This window comes from Cavia porcellus, unplaced genomic scaffold, assembly GCF_034190915.1.
Source record: "Cavia porcellus strain 051 isolate PalLab524CR breed Dunkin Hartley unplaced genomic scaffold, mCavPor4.1 scaffold_8, whole genome shotgun sequence".
Lineage (NCBI taxonomy): Eukaryota > Metazoa > Chordata > Mammalia > Rodentia > Caviidae > Cavia > Cavia porcellus.
In genome coordinates, this window is record NW_026947491.1 from 86,046,984 (window position 1) to 86,068,263 (window position 21,280).

A 21,280-nucleotide genomic window follows, 5' to 3' on the forward strand; every position below is an offset into this window, starting at 1 on the left:
ATTGTCAGCTTCCTGAGAGCAGGGGCTTTGTCTGTTCAGTAAGTTGCTTATACATAGCTGACATTCAATATTAATAGTATTTGTTAAGTTAATGAAAGACAGATTAGCAGAATTTAAACCTTTTTATTTACTTATGACTCTCTCATTAGTAAGTTATAATGTAAATCTCTAAGCTGTTTCAGTGGTAACATATGTATTTAACATCCAGTTATGTGTTTTTCCATTTGTTCATTCACAAAGTGTTTGCTGATTGCTTCTTGCATGTTGGGCACTTGGATTGATGCTAAGAAGTTAGGTTCTGTTTTCTGAGATCCTCTTCAATTTCTTTTACAGTGTATTATAATTTTCCCTATATAGATCTTTCACTTCTTTTCTGAGAATAATTCCTAAGTATTTAATTTTTTTGGTTGCTAGTGTGAAGGGTATGGCTTCTCTTATTTCTCTGTCAGTGATTTTGTTGTTAGTGTATAGAAATGCTATTGATTTTTGAGTATTGATTTTGTATCCAGTTACATTGCTGAATTTATTTATTATATCTAGGAGTCTTTCAATGGAGTTTTGTGGGTCTTCTATGTAGAGTATCATGTCATCTATAAATAATGATAATATCATTTTGTTTTGAAGTCCTACCAAGCTTTTGTTCTTCTGCTACTATCAGTTTTTATCATGTTGTATCTTATTGGATTTTATTAAATGTTATGGTATAAACAAAATTTTTATGGACAATAAAAAATATAATACATAATCTAGTATAATGTAGTAACCATTGTTCATTTTCTGTTAGTTGGTTCTGAATACCCTGTAATACTTTCATTCTCTTGAGTGGTTTTATACTATCTTCTTATGTTTTATATTATAGTGTATGAAGGTATACTCAAATATTTCAAGGAAAGAGACACTATGGTAGCTACTGTTATGTCAGGTTGTCTTGTGGTGAAACAGTATGTTGTTTAAATTGTTCTGTTCTGACCTGCTTTGTTATGTCCTCTTTTAATCTTTTTTTAAAATTAAAAAAAAAGAAGTTAGGTTCTGATATTGGGCTCCCAGAAGGATATTTCAGTAACAATGGTTCTGATTTTGTCTGGTGGGAGCTGAGCATTGGGCAAAAGCAAATGAAAATGTTTCCCTTTAACTTGATGCGGTGGCCATGTGTCTTCCAAGCCTCTGCAGCATCCATAGATGATGTTTTCCTTGGTCAAATGGGGAACTGAGTTGTTATCTTCTGAAATCATCCCCTTCTGGGCTCTACCCTGAAGAACGGGGACATAGACTATTTCCAACCTCGTGCCTGAGGTTGCATAGACGTTTTATGCTGAGGTTTTTGTTTTCTTACTTTTATTTCCTTCAAATCTGATAGAATTTTGCTTTGTCACGTTCCTGGGCCGTGGCTGGCACCTCCATGCATTCTCTGGGGACAGAGCCACTCGCCCCGTGTGGCAGCCTGGCAGCTGGCGGAACCGGCCACCACTTCTTTTGCTTGATGCTGCTTAGCGGCCTAATTCTCCCTGATTCCCAACACATCTTTTAAAATCCGCATGATTATTTTGGTATGAAAGGAGTACAGTTAATAATCAAGAGGCCTCAACTGGAATCCTTCTTCTGTCACTTCATTTTAGTTTCTTTCAGCCTCATTTTGCTCGTCTGTGAACTGAGAGATTTAGTCAAAATGTAAACATTTGAAGAGTGTGACCCACGCTTCCGGCATGGCTATTTCTTCTTCATAATGGCTCCTTGTTAATCCTGGAACATGCCATTTATCCTGGTCATTTCGTTGTGTTTTGTTTTGTTTAATTTTTTTATTATAGCATTACAGATAGTCCCTGTTTAGGGTCCAAGTTCCAGTCCGGGGTTAAATGAATTGGTTGTTAAATAAGGAATTATATAGAGTATGTATATTTCAAAATTCTTTGTTCTGAATAGGAACTCCAGCTTGATGATTTTGCTTTTATTTGGAAAACTCTTATCGCCAGTACTATAATGTATAGTAAAACACAAAGCTACAGTACCATACTGTATGGTACAATCATTTGTTTATAATACTGTGTAAGCAAGGTAAATGGTACAAAAAGAGACGGATTGTAAGCTAGAGCAGTGCGCTGTAAATCTCAATAGTGCACCTTGGTCATGACAGTTGTTAAACAGGTAGGACATTGTTGTAGTCAGGGATTGTGAGAGAAGAATTATATACAGAACACAGAATTTATAATACTATTTTATGATGGTAACCCAGAGTTAAATAAAAGAAAGTGTGGGAAATCTGTCCACAACACTAAAGACCCAGAATATTCAGCCATGGCCCAGGATCCTACCACAAAGTCATACATGAGTCCAGCAGAAGACCCAGAGCCCATGACAGTGCCTCTCATGAGTTCAGCTGGAGGTCTAGAGCTCGTGACAGTCTCTTTTATGATCTGCATTGGGAAGACCCAAAGGTCAGTGGGGGAAGTAGAAAGTCTGTGCCAGTGTGGTGAAGGAGCTGTGCCAGTAGACTGAGGGTTCTACACTGGAGCTGAGAAGTAACACTCAAAATAAGGACCTGGGCTGCCCTGAAAAGTACCACAGCCATCCTCAGTGACAACAAGGTCCTGAGCACCTCCAATGGTTAGAACAGTTGAGTACGTCAGGAAGCCAGCGTGACAAGCTTCTCCTGGAGATTAAACAGCACACATCTTCCCCTCTGGAGCCAGGAGGCAATGCTAAGTGTAAGGACCAGAGTTCCCCCATTCTCAGCAACAAGGTCTCGAGCTCCTCTAAGAATAATGACTGAATTCATATCGGGAAGCCAGCATGACAAGCTCTGCCAGGAGAACCAACAGCTCACAACAGCAACACTTAGGAGAACCCACAATGCCTTGCTCTTCTTTCCACATCTCTATTTATGCTGAAAACTTTCCTCAGGTGGGCCGTCTACACTCAGTACCATACTAATTTAATTCAGCTGGTGTTAAGTTGACTACCAGTTTTTAATCCATAACAGTCATTGAATGAGGAATATCTGTACTAAGAAGGGAACCCAGGGAACACTGAGCTATATTCTTGCCCCTTTTGAAAAACTTATTTTGAGTCAGTCTTGTTAAATCGCCCAGGTTGGTCTTGAACTTGAGATCCTCTTGCCTCAACCTCCCAAACAGCTGAGAGTACCGGCATGTACCCCATGCTCAGCGTCTACCAGTTTTTAGGACAGAGCTAACAAGTTGCATCTCAACAGGACCCTAAAACTTAATGGATTATAAGAGTTTACTCTTCTGCTCACTGTGTGTTCTGCTTCAGGCTGTGGGCTGGGCTGGGCTGGGAACCTGTTTTGTGAGGCCTCAGCTAAAAATGCAGTGGCTACCTGGGCATGTTCTCATGGCAGCCACCAGGGCGCAGAACTGCAGGCACATTTAAAGCCTCTGTTCCATCCCACCCCGTTTATTATGGCCAACTGCAATCCGAGTGAGTAGGAAATTATACTCCGCTTCCACAGGAAGGGGAAGGGGTGTGAATGTCTACTAAGAACCCAAAGTATCCTGCGGGATGAGTTCAACCTGTAGCAGTAGAATTCTAAACCTCTGTGCAGAAAAACAGAAAAAAAAAGTGCTGCTGTGATCTGTTCATGACACCAGCCGTGGACACACGCTGGACAGCGGCTTCTGCCAAACCAAATGACATCGGCCAACCCCGCTGAGCAGTCCTTGTCCACACCAGAGCTTGCGTGGTCTCATTCCACTTCAGTGGTGTTCCTGGCCTGTTCCTGTCTTTCTGTTTCCATGTCATACCACCCATTAGCACTTCTTTACTAATTTAACTACGAAATTAGTAAAGTCCAATCTATTTTGCAGTTTGCCGCACCTAAAGTATTCTTTTGCTTTCCAGTCTTTTCCTGGCAGGCGATAATGAATGCATGTTGACAGATTCCCTCGCTTCAGTATTTGGGTTGGAAGAAAGTTCAGAATTCCCACCTGAGTACCACAAATACACAGATAGCAATGAAGTTCCTATTATAATGAATTGCTGAAGGGAAAAAAAATCTCTTAACAACAACAACAAATAAAACTTGTTTGATTTTCATTGCATTAGCATAAATTAGCATCTGGAAGAAAACCTCCTCACTAATCTTAGCTTTAAACAATATTAGCATTGATCTGTATGTGAGGTGGTGAACAATGTCCATTATTATTGTGTGCAGAGCACTTGACTAAATCTTTCTTTTTTTCTTTCTTCTTTCTGGTGTGCACACATGATTGTGTGTGTGTGTGTGTGTGTGTGTGTGTGTGTGTGTTGTTTAGGGGACTGGGAATGGAATCCAGGACCTTTTGCATGCTAAGCACACCCTTTACAACTAAGCCGTGCACACAGCTGTGTACCAGATGCTCGTATCCAGAGGGAACAAATCAGAAATACATCAGGGAAGCAGGTCCTGCCTTTCATGAGCTTCTGGTCATGAGCAATCCCAACAAGCAGACACACTCAAATGAGGTAATTCATCTTTTGAAAGATCAATAAGGCGGATGGATACGGAAGGAGTCAGAGGGAGTATGCTGACCACGGTGCTGTCTCTCCTTAGACTTAAATCAACGCAGGACACTCTGAGGGGAACTTCAGAACTCCAGCAGGAATTGGACCAGGACAGCTATACTTTGTGAAGCTGGTTCTAATCATGCATTAATGGCAGTATGTCTTTTACCATAGCGAATTTTTAAAAATTTAAACATTCACTCTATAGTTCGGTCACACCTCATATAGGACATTGGCGGAACAATAAGAACATCCATGGTGCATCTGGACCAGCTTATTGAGATATTTTCTACAGGCCCTTGTAGGAACAGAGACCCCAAAATGATAGTACTGGCAATGCAGGGCCATATTTGTATTCAATTTGAAACATTCATTAGATATCTGTTTTGCAATTATGTTCAAATATTGTATACATCATCTTTTGTTCTTCATTTTCTTGTAGACTTAATAAAAATTCATCTGAGATTAAAAATTATTAAATTCTTCAAGCCAATTGAATTAAAAATAGCATTTAGGATTCATAGTCCCTGATGTAGTCCTCCATAACTTAAATAACACGATACACAGAGGTATGTAAGTGCACGTCATGCTGAAAACCAGTGCTGGTGGCCTGGTGTCAGAATACAGCTGTGAAGCAAAACGAAGAATAACTGTTGACCCTTAGTATATGTTTTGCCTCTTCAAGAAAAGCAAATTTTTCAGGCTTAAAAAACTAAATTTGTCCCTCTGTCTTAGTTACTTTTCTCTTATTACTGAGAAAAATATCCAGCACCCAAGGTTAAAGCAAGCTCATAGTTTATAGAGATTTCAGTCCATAATTGGCTGGCTTCAAGGTAGGGGGGCACATGGCAGGTGGGCAACAGTTCATGGCAGTAGAAGATAGCAAAAGCGACAAGTGAGGACAGAGGGAGAGAGAGACAGACAGACAGACAGGGACTCCTCTTCCTGTCCCTTAGATAGTATCCAGTCTACCAAGCCTTGGGCTGATCCACCCCTTATCCCAGCCCCTTAATCCCAGCATTGCACTACAAACCAATCACACACTTTCGATTCGACCACCTCTGAAAAATCCCTACGACCACGTGAGGCTTTGGGGGGACATCAAGACACAAACCATAATGCCCTTCCTTGTTCCTGGTTTAAAGATAAGAGCTCAGTACCCACTAAAAGTATAGATGTTGTTTTCATACTATTGTCTTCTATTCTTATTTTCCTCCAAGACACAATTTCCCACAGAAGTGGGAAACCTGCCTGAAAACATACTTTCTCAGATCCCAGATAAGTATACCACTTCTATATGAGTACAGAGAGAAACCACTGGTGATGGCGGTGGTGGTGGTGTGTGTCTGTGTATCTCTGTCCACATATAACATATCTGCTCAGAGGTCACTGAGGCATGATAAGAACCAGCTTCACAAAGTATAGCTGTCCTGGTCCAGTTCCTGCTGGAGTCCTGAAGTTCCCCTCAGAGTGTTCTGCATTGATTTAAGTCTAAGGAGAGACAGTACCATGGGCAGCAGCAGGCTGTGCGTCCTACCCATTGTCGGATACTAAATTTGAAGAGACTCCCTTCATTCTAGAGAAAGTCAACAATGAAACTTTACAAATACCGGGTGGTACCTGTGGGAAAACTTTTCCCCAAGAATGCAGCAGAAGGCCATGCTGAAGCAGAGAGAAATACGTGCTCTTCAGGGAAGCGTAGGGAACATAACAAGATTGCCTGGTGCCGTGGTAGGACTCCAGCTGTCAGAGTAGAAGACTGGGACAGCAGCAGAGCAAAAGGCAGGATGTGCCAGCTAACAACACAACAGGGGCCCCGTGCTCTGTGCGGGTGCTGTCTTACTTGATCGCGTTTATCTTTTAGGAGAATCTCGTGAGAATGTCATTTTGCACATTTGAAGATGAGTCAAGGTGCCCAGAGATGTGATGTAACCTCAATAATATTCCACAGCTAATTCAAATCCTCATCTACCTCATTCTAAAGGCTGTGCTGTTAACCATAATGTTGGATGTGATAAGAAAACATTGCAAGGAACTCAACAAAGTATAATTGATACTTATATCAATCTGGTTGAATGACTTGGCCTGCGTTGATGTGAAAGACTTTTTTTCCCTCCTCAATCCAAACACAGAAAGAAGCTAGATAAAAGAGAAAAAACTGTCACAATTTGTATTGGAACCTGAAACCAAAATAGAGAAATCCCAAGTTACTAAAATAAAATGGGGAATTTTAATTGGAGACTCAAATTTGAGGCCTTTGCTATAGAGGGATTAGGTCTTAATGGGTGGGTCTGGGATTCTAATACTTGTTCATGGACGGGCCCTGGAAAGGGGTCTGCAGGTAGGGAAAGTTAGAACCCCACCAGCTGTATAGAATCAGGATTCATAACAGGATCATCCCCAAATTTGGGACCAGAAATGCCCTGGCTGCTAGCCTGAGTCGGAGCAGTAAAGTGTGCCCAGCAGCCATTGTCAGGACTGGAAAGAAGCTCGTTGGGAGAAGCTAGAAACCCACTTAGGTTGTCACCTTGGAATTCACACCCTTGAATGACGTGGAAAAACCAGAGTGTAAATACTGACTCTGGACTAGTGGAAACCATGACCATAGGAGGGACTCTCCTCCTCCACGCCCCCAAACCCCGAAGATGATCAGAGCTCGGACTGGGTCTGGACGCATTCTGGAAACACCTTTAGGTGATAAAGAAAAAGAAAATAAGCATTCAGTCCGAAAAATCAGACTTCCTACAAGGAACATGATTGAAACTGGGCTTAATGTTTCTCTCTGACACTAAAGATCAAATTGATATGGATCAGACATGTCCAGAGCTGTTTCTTTTCAGTTCCATTTTTTGGGAATAGGTAGTTCATTCTCAAGAAGCAAAACCCTAAAGGGACTCCAGGGAATGGAGAGAAGCTCTCCAACCTCTGTCTTCTCCCAAAGTGACTCCCTGTCCCTAGAAGCAATTGTGTTACCTGTGTGTGAGCATCCTATTCCTGCTCAAGCTATAGCAGATTCGCTGGCTTCAAACAGCACAGATTTATTGTCCCTTAGACTTGGAGGTTGGACATCCAAAGTTCGTGTCACTAGCTGGCTCAGGCATTGGGCAGATCTCCTCCTGAGGTTCCTGGGATGGTCTGTCTCCGCCTTCTCCAGCCTTAGAGGCCACCGAAGTTCCCTGGTGCTTGGGTCTGTCTTTTCTCCCTCTTTGAAGCAAGCATTTTGGCATCTTTAGGTCTCGGACGTTTTCAGTCTTCCGCCTCTGGCTTCTATGCATAAAGACATGATATGGAGTCTGCCTGGAAAACCCGGATAATCTCTCTCCATCTCCAGGACAGTGGATAGATTGTGTCACGAAGAAGCTTTGTTTCTAGGTAGCAGAGAATTGTTAATATTTTCCATGGCAGCTTCTGGGTTCCTGCTGCGGTGAAAGGTCCTCCCTACTCAGATTATTTCAATAATATATGGGGCTCTATTAGGATTTTGTGCAGTATATCAAAGGGATGTAAATTTTGTTTCTCCAGATGGCTACTTTATCGCTGTACTTGACTTTCGGATCCTATGAAACTTATATACCTTAAATTATTATAAAGTTATAATGATAATTTAAAATGTATTAGCATAAATCTCTTACTAGTAACAAATTTCACCTTATCCTTTTATAGATACAGTTTTTGCTTTCTTATTGCTGACAATATGATACCTGGGGTATGAATATTCTTAACTCTCACATCTTACTGTGAACATCCTAAGCATGTTAAAGGTCCTACTTTTGCTTCACCTTTTGACTAGAATTTTACTTTGTCTGACAACTAAGTTCATAAATATTAATTTTTTTGGTATATATTTTCTACTACATATTTGCCCATCATTTATTTTTAAACCTAAGTAATTTTATTTTAAACATGCCAATTACATAGTACAAGGATTTGTTATGAAACCTGACAATATTTTTCAAATAACAAATGACTTTAATCAATTTAAATTTATTAATATTAGAGGTATGTTTGGTATTACTTTGTATCACTTTATAGCATGTATATAATAGTGTAGAAAACAGAAACAAGAAGGGAAATTGCTATCTGGAAGAAGGAACCTACTAAGCTATTATTCAACTTTTTCACAAAAATTAATTACAGCCAAAAACTCCTCACAAATGATAAATGTTAAGAGGAAAGTAATCACTGATACTGAGAAATTAAATTATGAGAAATTTTCTTTGTTAAATGCCAAGCAAATAAATTTGAAAAGCTCTACCAAATTTATAACCTTCTGGGAAATATAATTTACTTAAATTTAATTCATTAATGGTAAAAAAGTTTAAATTAATCAATTACTGAAGAAAAATAAAGTTATGTTAGAAATTAAAGCTGAAAATTAAAGTTATTAATTTTAAAGGGGAGTAATAAATCCATTACCAGTTAACATAAATAACACATTACAAATCTCTTTGATGTCTGGATAAATAAAACTAGTTGAACTTTCATACCTACTTTTGCAGTCAGTGTGTTGCAATATCATGTTTTGGTTAAATAAGTAAAAACCCAGTCTCACACAAATATATAGTTAGAAAATGAGGAGTATTTTAAGGTAATTATGAGTATTCTATCATGGCAAATCAAACCTGGAAAAGTGGTGGTTTCTTAAATGTTAATTCCAGGGAAGACTCTGAAACCTTATCCTTAAAGCATTTGTACTCCGTTACATGAAAACCCCTTCATCTGTCTCATTGTCTGAGTGGGTCTTTTATTCATGCTTAATTATATAATACTGTATATTAGGCATTTGGAAAATGTTCGTTCCCTGAGTTGTGCAGAACTTCTGAGATACTGGTATGTTTCTTTAGACAGATTTAAAAAATAAAAAAAGTAAAATATCATAACCATTCCCATCAGAATAAACACTGAAAAGTTCACAGTGGTTATATTTGTCAGTTTCTCATTGTTGGCACAAAATGCCCAATGCTCACAGCTCTGAGGAGGAGAGTTTAGTTTGGTTCACGGTTTTGGAGTTTCAGTCCATGGTTGGCTGCCTCTAAGTCAGAAATGTCATTGTGGAGGGGTGCGATAGAGGAATGCTGTTCACCCCAAGACACATAGGAAGCAGCGAGGGAAGAGAGGGGCTGAGAAGTAGGACAGAGGCTCGAAAGGCACAGCCTCGGGGACACCCCTCTTCCAGCCTGGCTCCATCTCCTCACAGCACGCTTAGCTGATGGGTCCAGTCACCTGCCTGAGCGCCGCCTCCGAGTGCTTGAGGCTTTTAAGGGTATTCTAGCTCTAAACCGTAATGGTGGTAAACACAAAATTTCCAAAATTCAACATTTTGACTTGAAAACTTGGATTTTTTTCTATTGGTAACAAGTTCTGCCAGTTATTTTTCTTGAGGTCAGACTGACTTCTTTCATGGTTGAGAAAACATTTGCCACCTACGCAAGACTGAAAACACTGTTTTATGAGTTGTTTCTCCAAGTAAAAACAGTGTTCTCTGGGGTGGGACAGGGAAGGAGCCCATTCAGGGTCCAACTCGGCCAGGTAGTCTTGAGCTCCAGTGTCCAGCAGCGGGGCTTTCATGTGCTGTCCATCTTACTGCAGAAGATGAAGAGCATGGATAGTTAATAGCACTGGTGGCTTTTACTGCTCCATCCAGGATATTCTTGTATTAATGCAGTCACTTTATATGAAGAGTGTCAGGAGCACTGACCAGTACACTCAGTGCCCTGTCTTCCTAGGTGCCAGGATCCTGGCCCTCCTTACCAGGGCTTCTGTACCATTTGTGTGAGTCGGCAGCCTGGCTGTTCCGAGATAAACCATTAGATGCAGAACAATTCCCTAATAGTTCCAGTCCTTTGCCTGCGTTGTTGCCAATAATTCACAAGCAAGGAGCTCCTCTTTGAATAATTAGTACTAATTCTCCTTGACCAATCTAAGGAGAAGGGCAAGTCCAGGCACATCTGTAAATGTGAGGCACCCATAATGCAAAAGTATAACTCTGCCCATGAGTTATGAAATGAGGCTTTCTGTTTGCAGCTATAATTTTAATCTGCCAAGTTGTTTTACCATTGGAAAGGGCTATGATTTTATCAACTGTATTGTCATCTGTTGGTGATTACCACAAACAGAACACGTAGGTCCTAGACCTTAGGTTGTACACTCCGCAGTGACCTTCTACAAAGCTCTAGGAATATGGGTTTTTTTTTGTACCAGGAATGGAACTGGTGCCCTCACGTTTGCTGGCAAGCACTTGTGCCACTGAGCTAAATCCCCGGCCAGAATATCTGGGTTTTTGTTGTATAGCTGTGTGTTATAGTAACTTCATATGATGCTTTTCTGGATTTTCTATTTTTCATATATGAATCATCCCAACTGATACTGTAATACTATTCAAAAATGTGTGCCTCGTCAATAAGAGATAAACTTTGCTATTTCTTCCTGAGATTTACACCTCAATATCATCATCTGCCTTCCTTGTACTCTATTTGATGAAATTATTTGGACATGACTCCATATGTTTTATAGTTTTAGGTTTGGGTTATTCCTTGATTTTTAAAAAAAACTTTGTCACCTGCTTTCTTTGTTGTTTCTGGATGATTTCCAAGTGGAGAAGGGATGTGCCAATATTAAATGAACATTTTCAAACTGATAATCTGAATTACTTTTTAAAATAAATGTCTTACTACATTATCAAATAAATACAGAAAAGACTACAAATCATGAGGGTACAGTTAGTTTAGTTATCACAAAGGAGACACTTGTGTAACCGTCACTGGGTCGAGAAACAGAATAAAACTCCGGTCCTGGAAATCTACATCATGCCCCTTCTGTTGCCTCTACTAACCTCTTCCCTTCTCATTTCTAGCAGATAAATTAGTTTGGCCAGCTCCTTCATTTTGTATAAATGAAATAATACAGTCTGGACCTTTTGTCTGGCTTCTTTTGTTAAGCCTCGTGTTTGTAAGTCTCATCTCTTTGGTGGATGTAACACTGTAGCACAATTCAGAATCCACACCACTTTGCTAAACCTTTGCAGCGCTGTGGATAATGCTGCCCTGAATACACTTGCATATGATGTTTTTGTGCGCAGATGTGTGCATTTGGGTGTGTATGCAGAAGAGTGGAATTCTGGATCACAGGGCATACGTGCTTTCAGGTTTAGTGGATACTGCCAGATGTTCTCCAGGTGGTTTCAATTTAAATTTTGTCTTGATGCCTAAAGAAATAGGACACCATTAGATGCAAGTGTTGGCTGTTGCATAGATGGTTTTGGAGGAGGCTCCTTATTCAAGAACAATGCACATTTTTCTTGGGAGTTTTCTGTTTTTGCCTCAAACATATGGAGGGGTTCTTTATATATTCTAATACAGTCTCTTTGTAGATTATATGCAAAAAATATGCAAATATTTTTCCCACTGTGTTTTTGCGTTTTCATTTTGTTAAGGGTATTATAAAGTCATCGAAGTTTGTAGTCCTAATGCTGCCTGATTTATAAATCTTTTATGAATTGTGCTTTGGGTCTTCAGTTTTATAAATATTTTTCTACACATGTTCTTATTTTTGTTTTACCTTTTCCATTTAGGACCACAATCCATCTCGCGTCCATTCTTGTAAATTGTATGAGTCTGAAGTCAAGATTTTCTTTTTGTGCATAAATATAATAACCTAGAATCATGTGTAAAAATGACTGCCTTTGTTCACAACGCTCCTGGGTCATATCTGTCAGAGAGAGAGAGAGAGAGAGAGACAGAGAGAGAGAGAGAGAGAGAGAGAGAGAGAGAGAGAGTCATTAAAGACGTTTCAAAATTTTGTAAGAATTAAAAGACATTCAAGATGTAGACAAGGGAGAAACTGAACAGGAAGCAGTCATCACAGAAATAAATACAAAAGTATTTTTTCAGGGCTGAAGGGAGAGATGAGTCTTCAAGTTGAAAAGTTCTACCATTTTCTAAACATCATTAATGAAAAAACAAACAACAGAACCCAAACAGAACATCTAGACATGGAACCCAAATGAAGTTTAAATCACCATGGTTAATGAGTTGATTAAAAGTATTTCAGAGTAGGAAAAGGCAGGTCACCTGGGAAAGAGTGAGAAGTTGGCTAGCACCAGGCTTCTCATCAACAATAACCGACGCTAGAAAGCAGTAGAGCACGGCCTTTGGGACTGTCAGGGAAACTGAGTTCTGCTAGGATTATGTATCTGCTAAATGACAAGTTAAGCGTACAAGCCTTGTAAGTATGTGCATGATTTACATTTTCTTTTGTGGTACTGGGGGTTTAAACCCAGGGTCTTTGCTCTGAGCTACATCTCCAGTTCTTTTTGATTTTTATTTTGAGACAGGATCTCACTAAGGTGTCTAGGTTAGACTGGAGCTTGTGACCCTCCTGCCTTGAGTGTACATCCTCACGTCCAGTGCGAATAGTTTACTTTTGGTGAGGTTTGATCCTTTTCTCTTCCCCCTTCTTCTCCTTGTCTGCTTTCTCGTCCTCCCCCCCCCCCACCCCCTTTTTAGGATGCTACTTAAGAACGTACTTTAGCGTACAAGTTTGCAAGTGAAGAAAGAAGTGGATGTAAGATGCAGGGAGGAAGGAAGGGCAGGAGAGAAGACAGGAGGGAGGGAACGGAGGGCTTCGGGACTGCCAGCTGTGCAGCGGCTAGAAATTCACCAGTACCAAGCAGAATGGCAAGTGTGCAACCTCAAAAATATGTCCAAGAAGCAGATAAAATGACCAAAAAGTCAAAAGTAACATTAGGAATATAGTAAAGGGTGCAATATTGCTTTTCTTCGCACCCTCCACCCCAAGACACACAGAAATCCTAGTGGAAAATATTTTCACAGTCCAAATTGATAGTCCCAACACAAAGAGAATTAGAATATAACATGAGATTGAACAATCCGCTTGGTCTTTGTGCTAAGAACTTTATTATTTGTGAGTCATGAAGTTGTGACATTTACTCTTTGTGAAGAAAGTTGGGCATATTGAAGTGAACAAGCCTCATGCAGTCATACTGAAGTGCTGTGCATTGATTTTCAACTTAGAGACAACACAAATAAGTGTTTACGGTGAATACAGAACAGAATGTAAATGTTATCAACCTTGACACAGGCAGCAAGAAGGGTGTGAAGGATGGAGAAACTGTTAGAGCACACAGTAAGAAGCAAGAGACATTGTCTGTCCTTGGTGGAACTTCAAAAAAGTTTTTAGAACATTGATGATCTGTAAAATTATGGGAACTAAATGTGGTGATATAACTGTAAGAGGTTTGGAGCACAGAGGAGTGGCTGTGTGTGCTAATATCTGTCGCTAGACGGCAGCTAGAATGATAGAAGAAAGTCAGTAAACATTTTATAAAAATGACAAATTAGTGAAAGGAAATTATTTGAAGAACTGGAACTAACCCATGGAAACACAAAAGTACAAATGATTAAAACACTTGCCTCAAAAGGAGAGAATTTTATATTTGATCATGTAAGTTATAAATGATGAAAATAGCATCATGATAAAGAAGCATGATGGTAAACTGGATTATTTCCAGAAACACAAATACCATTCCACATTAGAAAATGTACAGAACCAACTCACCACATTACATTAACCAATTAAAAGAGAAAAATCATCATCTCAAAGAAGTGCAGAAGAATTAAATAAATTGTTTGCTGGCGCACTCCTGTAATCCCAGCACTTGGGAGGCTGAGCCAGTATTATTGCCCAGAGTTCAAGGCCAGACTGAACTGCATCGTGAGAGCTCGTGTCAATAAAACAAAAGGAAGTGGGGGCAGAATAAGGGGTCCAGGAATGAGACATAAGCGGAAAGCTGCGGCTGCTCATGATTCATTCATGGAGACAATTCTCCAGAATCGTAAGAGGAAGAACATTTTGTAAGATTGCTGGCTGTGGATTTTATGTCTATTACTTTTAAAAAATAATACATTTTTAAAAGACCATGGTAGCTATAAAATAAATAAAACCATCTAAGGATTAATCTAATAAGAATTATAAAAGAAAAGGTTACAAAGTGTTTTTGAAAAAAGATGAGAAAACATTCTATGTTTATAGCTAAAAGGCTCAGTATTGGTAAGATGTGAACTCTTCCTAAAATGAAGGATAAATTTAATGCATTTCCATTAGCAATTTAGGATTTAGCAATTAGGTTTTATTTTATGGAATTTGGATAACTAATACTGAGCTTTCTGTGGAAAAGCAAAAGTCAAGATGGTCAAAAGCCCTTGAAGAACTACCTAATGTTCCTATTTCCAAATATTCTGTGCACTTATGCACCAAAAAAAAATACATACTCAAATATTCAGAGAAGCCTTTTTCAAAACAGCAAAGACAAAAATCCAAAATAAAAATATAAGGAACTCACAGGGCCCTCAGCAGTAGAATAGATTCAGTATATTTTGTGGGATACACACAGCAATGAACTATAGCTACATGCCTTTACCTGGATACATTTTTGAAGCATAATATTTATTGAAGACAGATAAATACTTGGAATTTCTCTCACAGTATTCCCAAAAAACAAAACAACACCTTCTTTATTATATATAATATACATATTTAAATAATAAAGGACATCTATGAGATTATTAACACAAAATTGGAAAAAGTGGTTATTTCTGGGAGATAGAATTAAAGGGAGGCAAATGGATTTAAAGAGAAGTTTATAAATGCCAAAAGCACTGGGAATATTCTGCACATAGAAATTCATGTTATTATTTAAAAAAGTCTGCATAGGTCATTGCTCAGAAGACCTTTACTTCTCCATCTCTTTCCTACCCAGAGACAATTGCTGTTCTAATCCAGTGTTACACACATATCCATGATGCATGCATAAATGATATGAAGAGCTGTATTGAGGGCATGCCTTCAAAGTTATACAAGGGCCACCATTCTCCGTAACGTCTGGAACTTGCTTGTTAACTCATTGTGTGTTCTCAAGATCTTTCTATGACCACCCTCATTGTGCCCATTGTAAAGAAGAGGAAATCAAGACTCAGAAGATCAGAAACTTAGAGAGGAGCGAGGCATGGGAGATGCAGGTTCACCCACTTCAGTGACGCAGTTCTGCAGGGGTTGGAAACGAGACTGCCCTACACTTTCTTAGGGATGGAGTTCCTTCTTTACAAATGACAACACACGAACAGTCTTCAGTGTGTTTTTCAAAGTCCCCTTCATTCTGTCTGACAAAACTCCTGAACACCTTTGAGCAAACCTCTTTGTACATGACTTTGTGTGCTTTTTTGTTTTATTGGATGCTGCCAAATTGCTTTCTCAAGGCGTTGTACTTAACAAGTAGCTTATGAATATTTTCAGTGTCTTCAGATTGTTACTAATATTTGTTCTTTTGAGGTTTTAGCCTGCCACTTCCTGAGGAATGTGAAATGGTATTTCATCTGAATTTCAATTGAATTTCCCAGAATTTTATTTTGCCTTAAATTTTTTGTCATTTGGTTTCACTTTGTCATTTGGTTTTGTGAACTGCCTGTCAGACTCTTTACCCACTTTTTATATGGATTTCTCATTGAAGTTGGGTTGCTTGAAAGTTTCTTATTGATTGGGTCGAGGCTATTTGGACCTATTAGAGAAAAAGAATTCATACGCACTTTCACAGCTGACTGTTCGTCTTTTAACATTATGTTTAGAATCTTTGTGGAACAAAAATATTTAATTGAACATATGCTGTGTCAGTCTTCCTGAGTTGTACTTTTTTCTGTGATTGGTTTTCAAGGAAATCAGAACATTGTATTATGGTCTTTATTTTTAAAACTTTCAGACAACTACCAAGTCAGCTTCCAGACTTGCTACACATTTTTGTGCCAAAATGATGACACACCTGACGGCGCGGACGCCACACAGAACCCTCCACCCACCGTGGACATCACCTGGGTTCTCCTGCTACGTTACTACATCCACCTGCAAAGAATCAATAACTTCAGCAAGCTTCTAGGTGCGTGTTGATGTGTTAAGAAAGCACATGTTCCTTTCTAACTCTTGTTTAGGTCATGTTTCTTATTTAAAATCACAAAATACTTTGGACATCCTTTGGAGCAAACTCATCAGAAGGTGAAAATTCCAAAGGTTCTTCACCTGAGACACACAAACCTTTGGACAGATACTTGTTGACTGTAATTGATTCTCTTACACTGATTTCATATATTTGAAAACTTTATGATATAGAGGCATCGGAGGCTTCTGAAGATCCTGAAGTGACTCTAGGCCCAAAATGGTCAAGAGCCATTGGTCACAATCTGCCTGGGTTGAAGTTTTGGCGTTAGGGAGTTTTCTAGGATCAAGTATGTGAAGAAGAAGAAATGTTGATGTCATTGTTTAGTCACTAAACCATCAAGAAAAACTGATAAAATCCACTTCACATCAATCCTTTCTGTCATTTTTGGAAACATATATTGTACCTGATCTCTTTCCCCTGAGTTGGTGGTCAGTGCAAACAGAAAAGACGGACGCCAGCAGGGCAAAGAGACTGAGTCATAGAGTAGCTGAGCAGGGTCCTCAAGTGGCTCAGGCAGGCACTCAGAAAGGCGTAAGGGCTGAAGTTTCACCATGATGGAGAGAGAGAGAGAGAGAGAGAGAGAGAGAGAGAGAGAGAGCGAGAGCGCAAGGGAAGTGCTGCAGGGAGGGATGTGGACACTGGCCAAGGTAGCTCACTCCAAGCTTGCACTGCCCCATAGCACCTGAGCCCACCTCTCAGTGCTCCTCCCAGCAGATCCCAGAGCTGATCTGGCTTTCTCAGAAGTTCCAGGACAGCCTGGAGGCATCAGGGACTCCCCATATCCAGGACTGACCTTTAACTAGGGAGGTCTCCAGCAAGCCTGAGCCCTCAGTGCCCATTGCTGTAGCCCATCTTGCATTTACGCATCCTTCTGGGCTCCTTCTTGTTTCCCCAGTCGTTCTTAACCCCTCCCTTCACTTGCGATCCTTGAGATCACTTTTCAGATAAACCACTTGTACACAAAAGGGTCCGTTTTGGGGAGACTTCCAAAGAGATGGGTAATCAGAATACCTGAAAGCAGTATCTGCAGGTGCTTCCATAATTTTCCTCCTTTTTTGAGGTAAGAAGCGAGTCCATTAGTGTGTGATGTCTACAGATAGAAGGTTATTGGCAGCCTCTACCTCGTGTGAGTGTACAGGATGGTGATTGGTGAGCAAATATCAACAACATTGACATCATTCTTGTTCTTAACATGAGCCTAAAAAAAGTATTTCTCTTCCTTAGCATCTGCAACACCAGGATCCGGAATCTCTCTGCCAGATGATTCCCTTTTCACATCGCTTTACAACACTGAACTGATTGTACGCCAAAAAGAAATGCATGTTTTTCTTAAAAAATTCTTACTTTTATATTCTTCTTCTTGTATTGGTGAATTCCCGAGAGAACTTCTTCAAGGATTGGAAACTATGGCTGATTCAGAAAAAGTCTTAAATGAGTTATCACCCAAGGTAAGGTTTTAGCACATTTAATATCAACTTAAAACTTGTTATGCTAATCCATATAGTTCCAAAGAAGCATATTAACCTTTACGTTACCACAAAAATTCTGAGTTTCCTCAGCGTTCTTAGGAAAGCTTATTTCTGTTTTACCATGTAGATAGGCCAACAGCAAAGGCTAGATTATTTTCAGGACAGTTCACATTTTAAATATTCTTTCTTCTTGTTAATAATCTTCAAAATTTCTCAGGATTTTTCTAGATTCCCACAAGGCAACATCTTTCAGACAGCTGCTTTGCCAAGAAGTTATACAAATTTCAATGTCGCCACCCAACAGTAAAACAATTCTGAAAGTTTATAAATCTCTCCTCAATTGCTATACTTTTGCTATAAATGTGCAATAAAAACTTACTTTCTATGTACGGCTACCATTGTATGAATGCCTAACTAGACAGATGTGCTCCTGCCATGTATTCCTGGGTCTTTACAAGCCCCGTAAACTGTTGCATGAAGGGGCAGAGAATGTTCACTCTCTGCTAAGGTTCACTTCCGTCAAATTCACCAATCAAGTGAGTCTTCTGCAAAGAGAGGCGTGAGTGAGTAAGCAGGTGGGATTTCCGGGACTGTATGGAGAGAAAGCATAGATGTGGTGAAATTGTTCCCAGTAACTCCAGATTCTGTGTCACCTCCTGGGAACAGAGACTCCCTTGGAGGATTACTGTCCCCGACCCCAGTTTTGAAGGAGTAGGCAGACAAGGAGAAGGCAGAGAAAAAGAGTTTTGCTGGATGCGTTCTTGCACATATTGAAGAAGACTTTGTAAAACTAACGTGCGACTTCTTAAGTACACTTCTGGAAGGATCTCTGCTAGAGTGGTCTGCAGTAAGGGCAGCCCGCCATTACCCAGTGCCTAAGGATGGTGATCCAGAGGTACAACTTTGAATACGTTGTAAATACAAGCGACATTCCTAACAGCAGCAGGGTTATCAAAGAGTTGTCTCACCCTGTTTGCTCTTTTTTGATGTAATTAGTGTAACACTCTCCCAGGATAATCAGCTCTAGAGATCACTGTTGCCTTCCTGACAGGTGCAAGCTACCTAATCATGTGTGTGTTTCACTGGGGTAGACAGCTAACGAGCATAAAGCCTTTTGGATTTTTTTATATAAACGCCAAGCTTGGCTGATTTTTATAATAACATTGTTGAGCCTTTAATCACTCAGGAGGCTATTTCAATCAAACCCTTCCCATAATTTGATACTCAACCTTGCTTTTCCCCCAGAAAGAGGTAGATGCTTTTCCAGAGTGATCACTGCTTGTGTGTTATGCTCATCAGTTGTACGAATCTGGGTATCATCAAGAGTGTTGGAGCTTTGTGATGGGAAAACAAAGGTGCCAAACAAATTACATTAGAAATTCTGAAAAAGGAAGATGATTAGGGCTGAACACACCGCTTCCAAACTATATGGCTGCCTGCGATCGCCTGTGTAAGGTCAAATATTTGAGTAGCACAAAATAGTTTGTAGTTCATAGGACTGTGACAACCTAAGATTCACAGAGTAGGTCTGTTATCCTTTATTATTTTTCAAAGTACAGAGACAGCCAAAACAAAAAAACAAACAAAAAAAAAAACCTCAGTGTGTAACTGGCAAATTAGATATGTAACCAATCCCTTTAGCAACTGGATACGGTCCTGTTTTAAAGATAGAGTTAAATGGCTATTTTCCTATTGACTTCTGTGTCCATAAGCCATCATCAGACCATCTTGTTATTAGGCACCACGTTTATTGAAATAAAAGCTACTTGCTTTTTATTTTTTTTACACTTGGCTAGTAATAAATATGAACCCTTTGCCAAAGTTTCTAGAGTCTTTGAAAGTTACTTGGACATGAAAAAGTGAGAAATTATTTTTTAAAGCAACTATCCGATCATTTTTGTGGATTGACTTTTAAGTCTTCATTCAGCACCTTTAAATGGCCACTTAACCATAAAAATTTTTTCTTATAAATGAAGATTCTGGCTTATCATATACTTTTATGATAGTCTCTGGGCATGGTCTCATGTTTAATATTACCTGCAGTCAGAACATCTTTTTTTCTTTTCTTTTATCAGTAGACAACCTGAAGGTCAGTGCCTTTCCCTTTTTATTTTGAAGACTTGCAGTCGCCAAGGTATATCTTGAATAGATTCAGAAATAACAGAAGGGACAAAGGCTTATAAAACACCAAACATTTCTCTCTGGCACTGACATGTTCCCCTTGGTCACCAGACCTTGAAATGCCTTAGGTGTCAGAAAGAGGGTAACAGGAGCTGCTCCCCAGCTACTATGCCATGGTCTTAAGAATAACAAGAAGTTGATTTCTAAAATAGCTTGAGCTCCATTGTGTTCAGGCTTGAGATATTATTATCGCTGTCGCTAGCTCTCTGGCCAGCCTATTGTTGATAAGCTGCCACCGTGCTTGCTTCCTTCCCTGCCTCACGTAACAAACAATTAATAAAGCTGGTGACTGTGTTCCACGCATTGATGTTTCTTGACGACTCCTTAGTCAGTGACTTATCAAAGTCTTGAGCTTATCAGCCCGTCACATTCATGTGAACAGGGAAGGCAGGAAAGGGTTTAACCTTTTCACCAGGACCAACACCGTGCTTACTTTGAATACAGCACTGCTTTTGGAAAATCAGTAGAATTTATAACCACACCCTCGGTGTATTTGCACCCATGAATAAATCAGAAATAAAGTAGAAGATATTTCTTGAAACAGCGGTGACTTTGAGACTGAACGGTTGTGTGGAGCATTTGCCTTCTGCACATTTTCACTCCAGAGGACTCACTGAAGTGGAAGACATTTGTTGAGTTCACTAGGTTCTAAAACCATTTTTATTTAGGAGAATCTGGGGACTCTCTGGGGACAATCTTAAATTCTACCTTCGTATGCCATAAACTGAGACAATTCCTAGAATTTTCCAGTGTAGCAAATTAAATTGCTTGAAATATTAAAGGAGTGAGTTTGTTCTCAGTAATTTAACTGACGTAATTTTTTGGTTGTTCTTCCTCAGTTAAACCGTGACAGTTCCCTACAGTCTGTTTCATCTTTGAGGACCTTTGCTTACTTATCTGTCGCGGACAGGATGTCAACAGAAATGACAATGCAAGTTTTAGACAAAGAACTCTGTTTTCAGTGGTACATGCCCCCCCTGGACCGCCCGCCCGAGGAAACAGAACCCATGGTATGTACCATAATGATAGAGCTAATTTTAGTTGACCTAAGCCTTTATAACTTGAACAGGAGTAGCCATCAGCCTCTGAACTCCTGGAGACTGAAGAGTGGTTCAGATTCTAGGGGAAT

At 39.7% G+C, this 21,280-nt stretch overlaps 1 protein-coding gene across 1 annotated transcript in view; it reads left to right on the plus strand.

The window, feature by feature from the left end:
* The window catches only part of Cfap54 (cilia and flagella associated protein 54), a 346,516-nt gene that overhangs the window by 267,426 nt on the left and 57,810 nt on the right, over positions 1–21,280 (plus strand). The window contains exons 63-65 of the mRNA XM_063255344.1: positions 16,268–16,441; positions 17,726–17,949; positions 20,991–21,161. Coding sequence (XP_063111414.1) covers positions 16,268–16,441; positions 17,726–17,949; positions 20,991–21,161 — 569 coding nt within the window. The remainder of the gene's footprint in view (positions 1–16,267; positions 16,442–17,725; positions 17,950–20,990; positions 21,162–21,280) is intronic.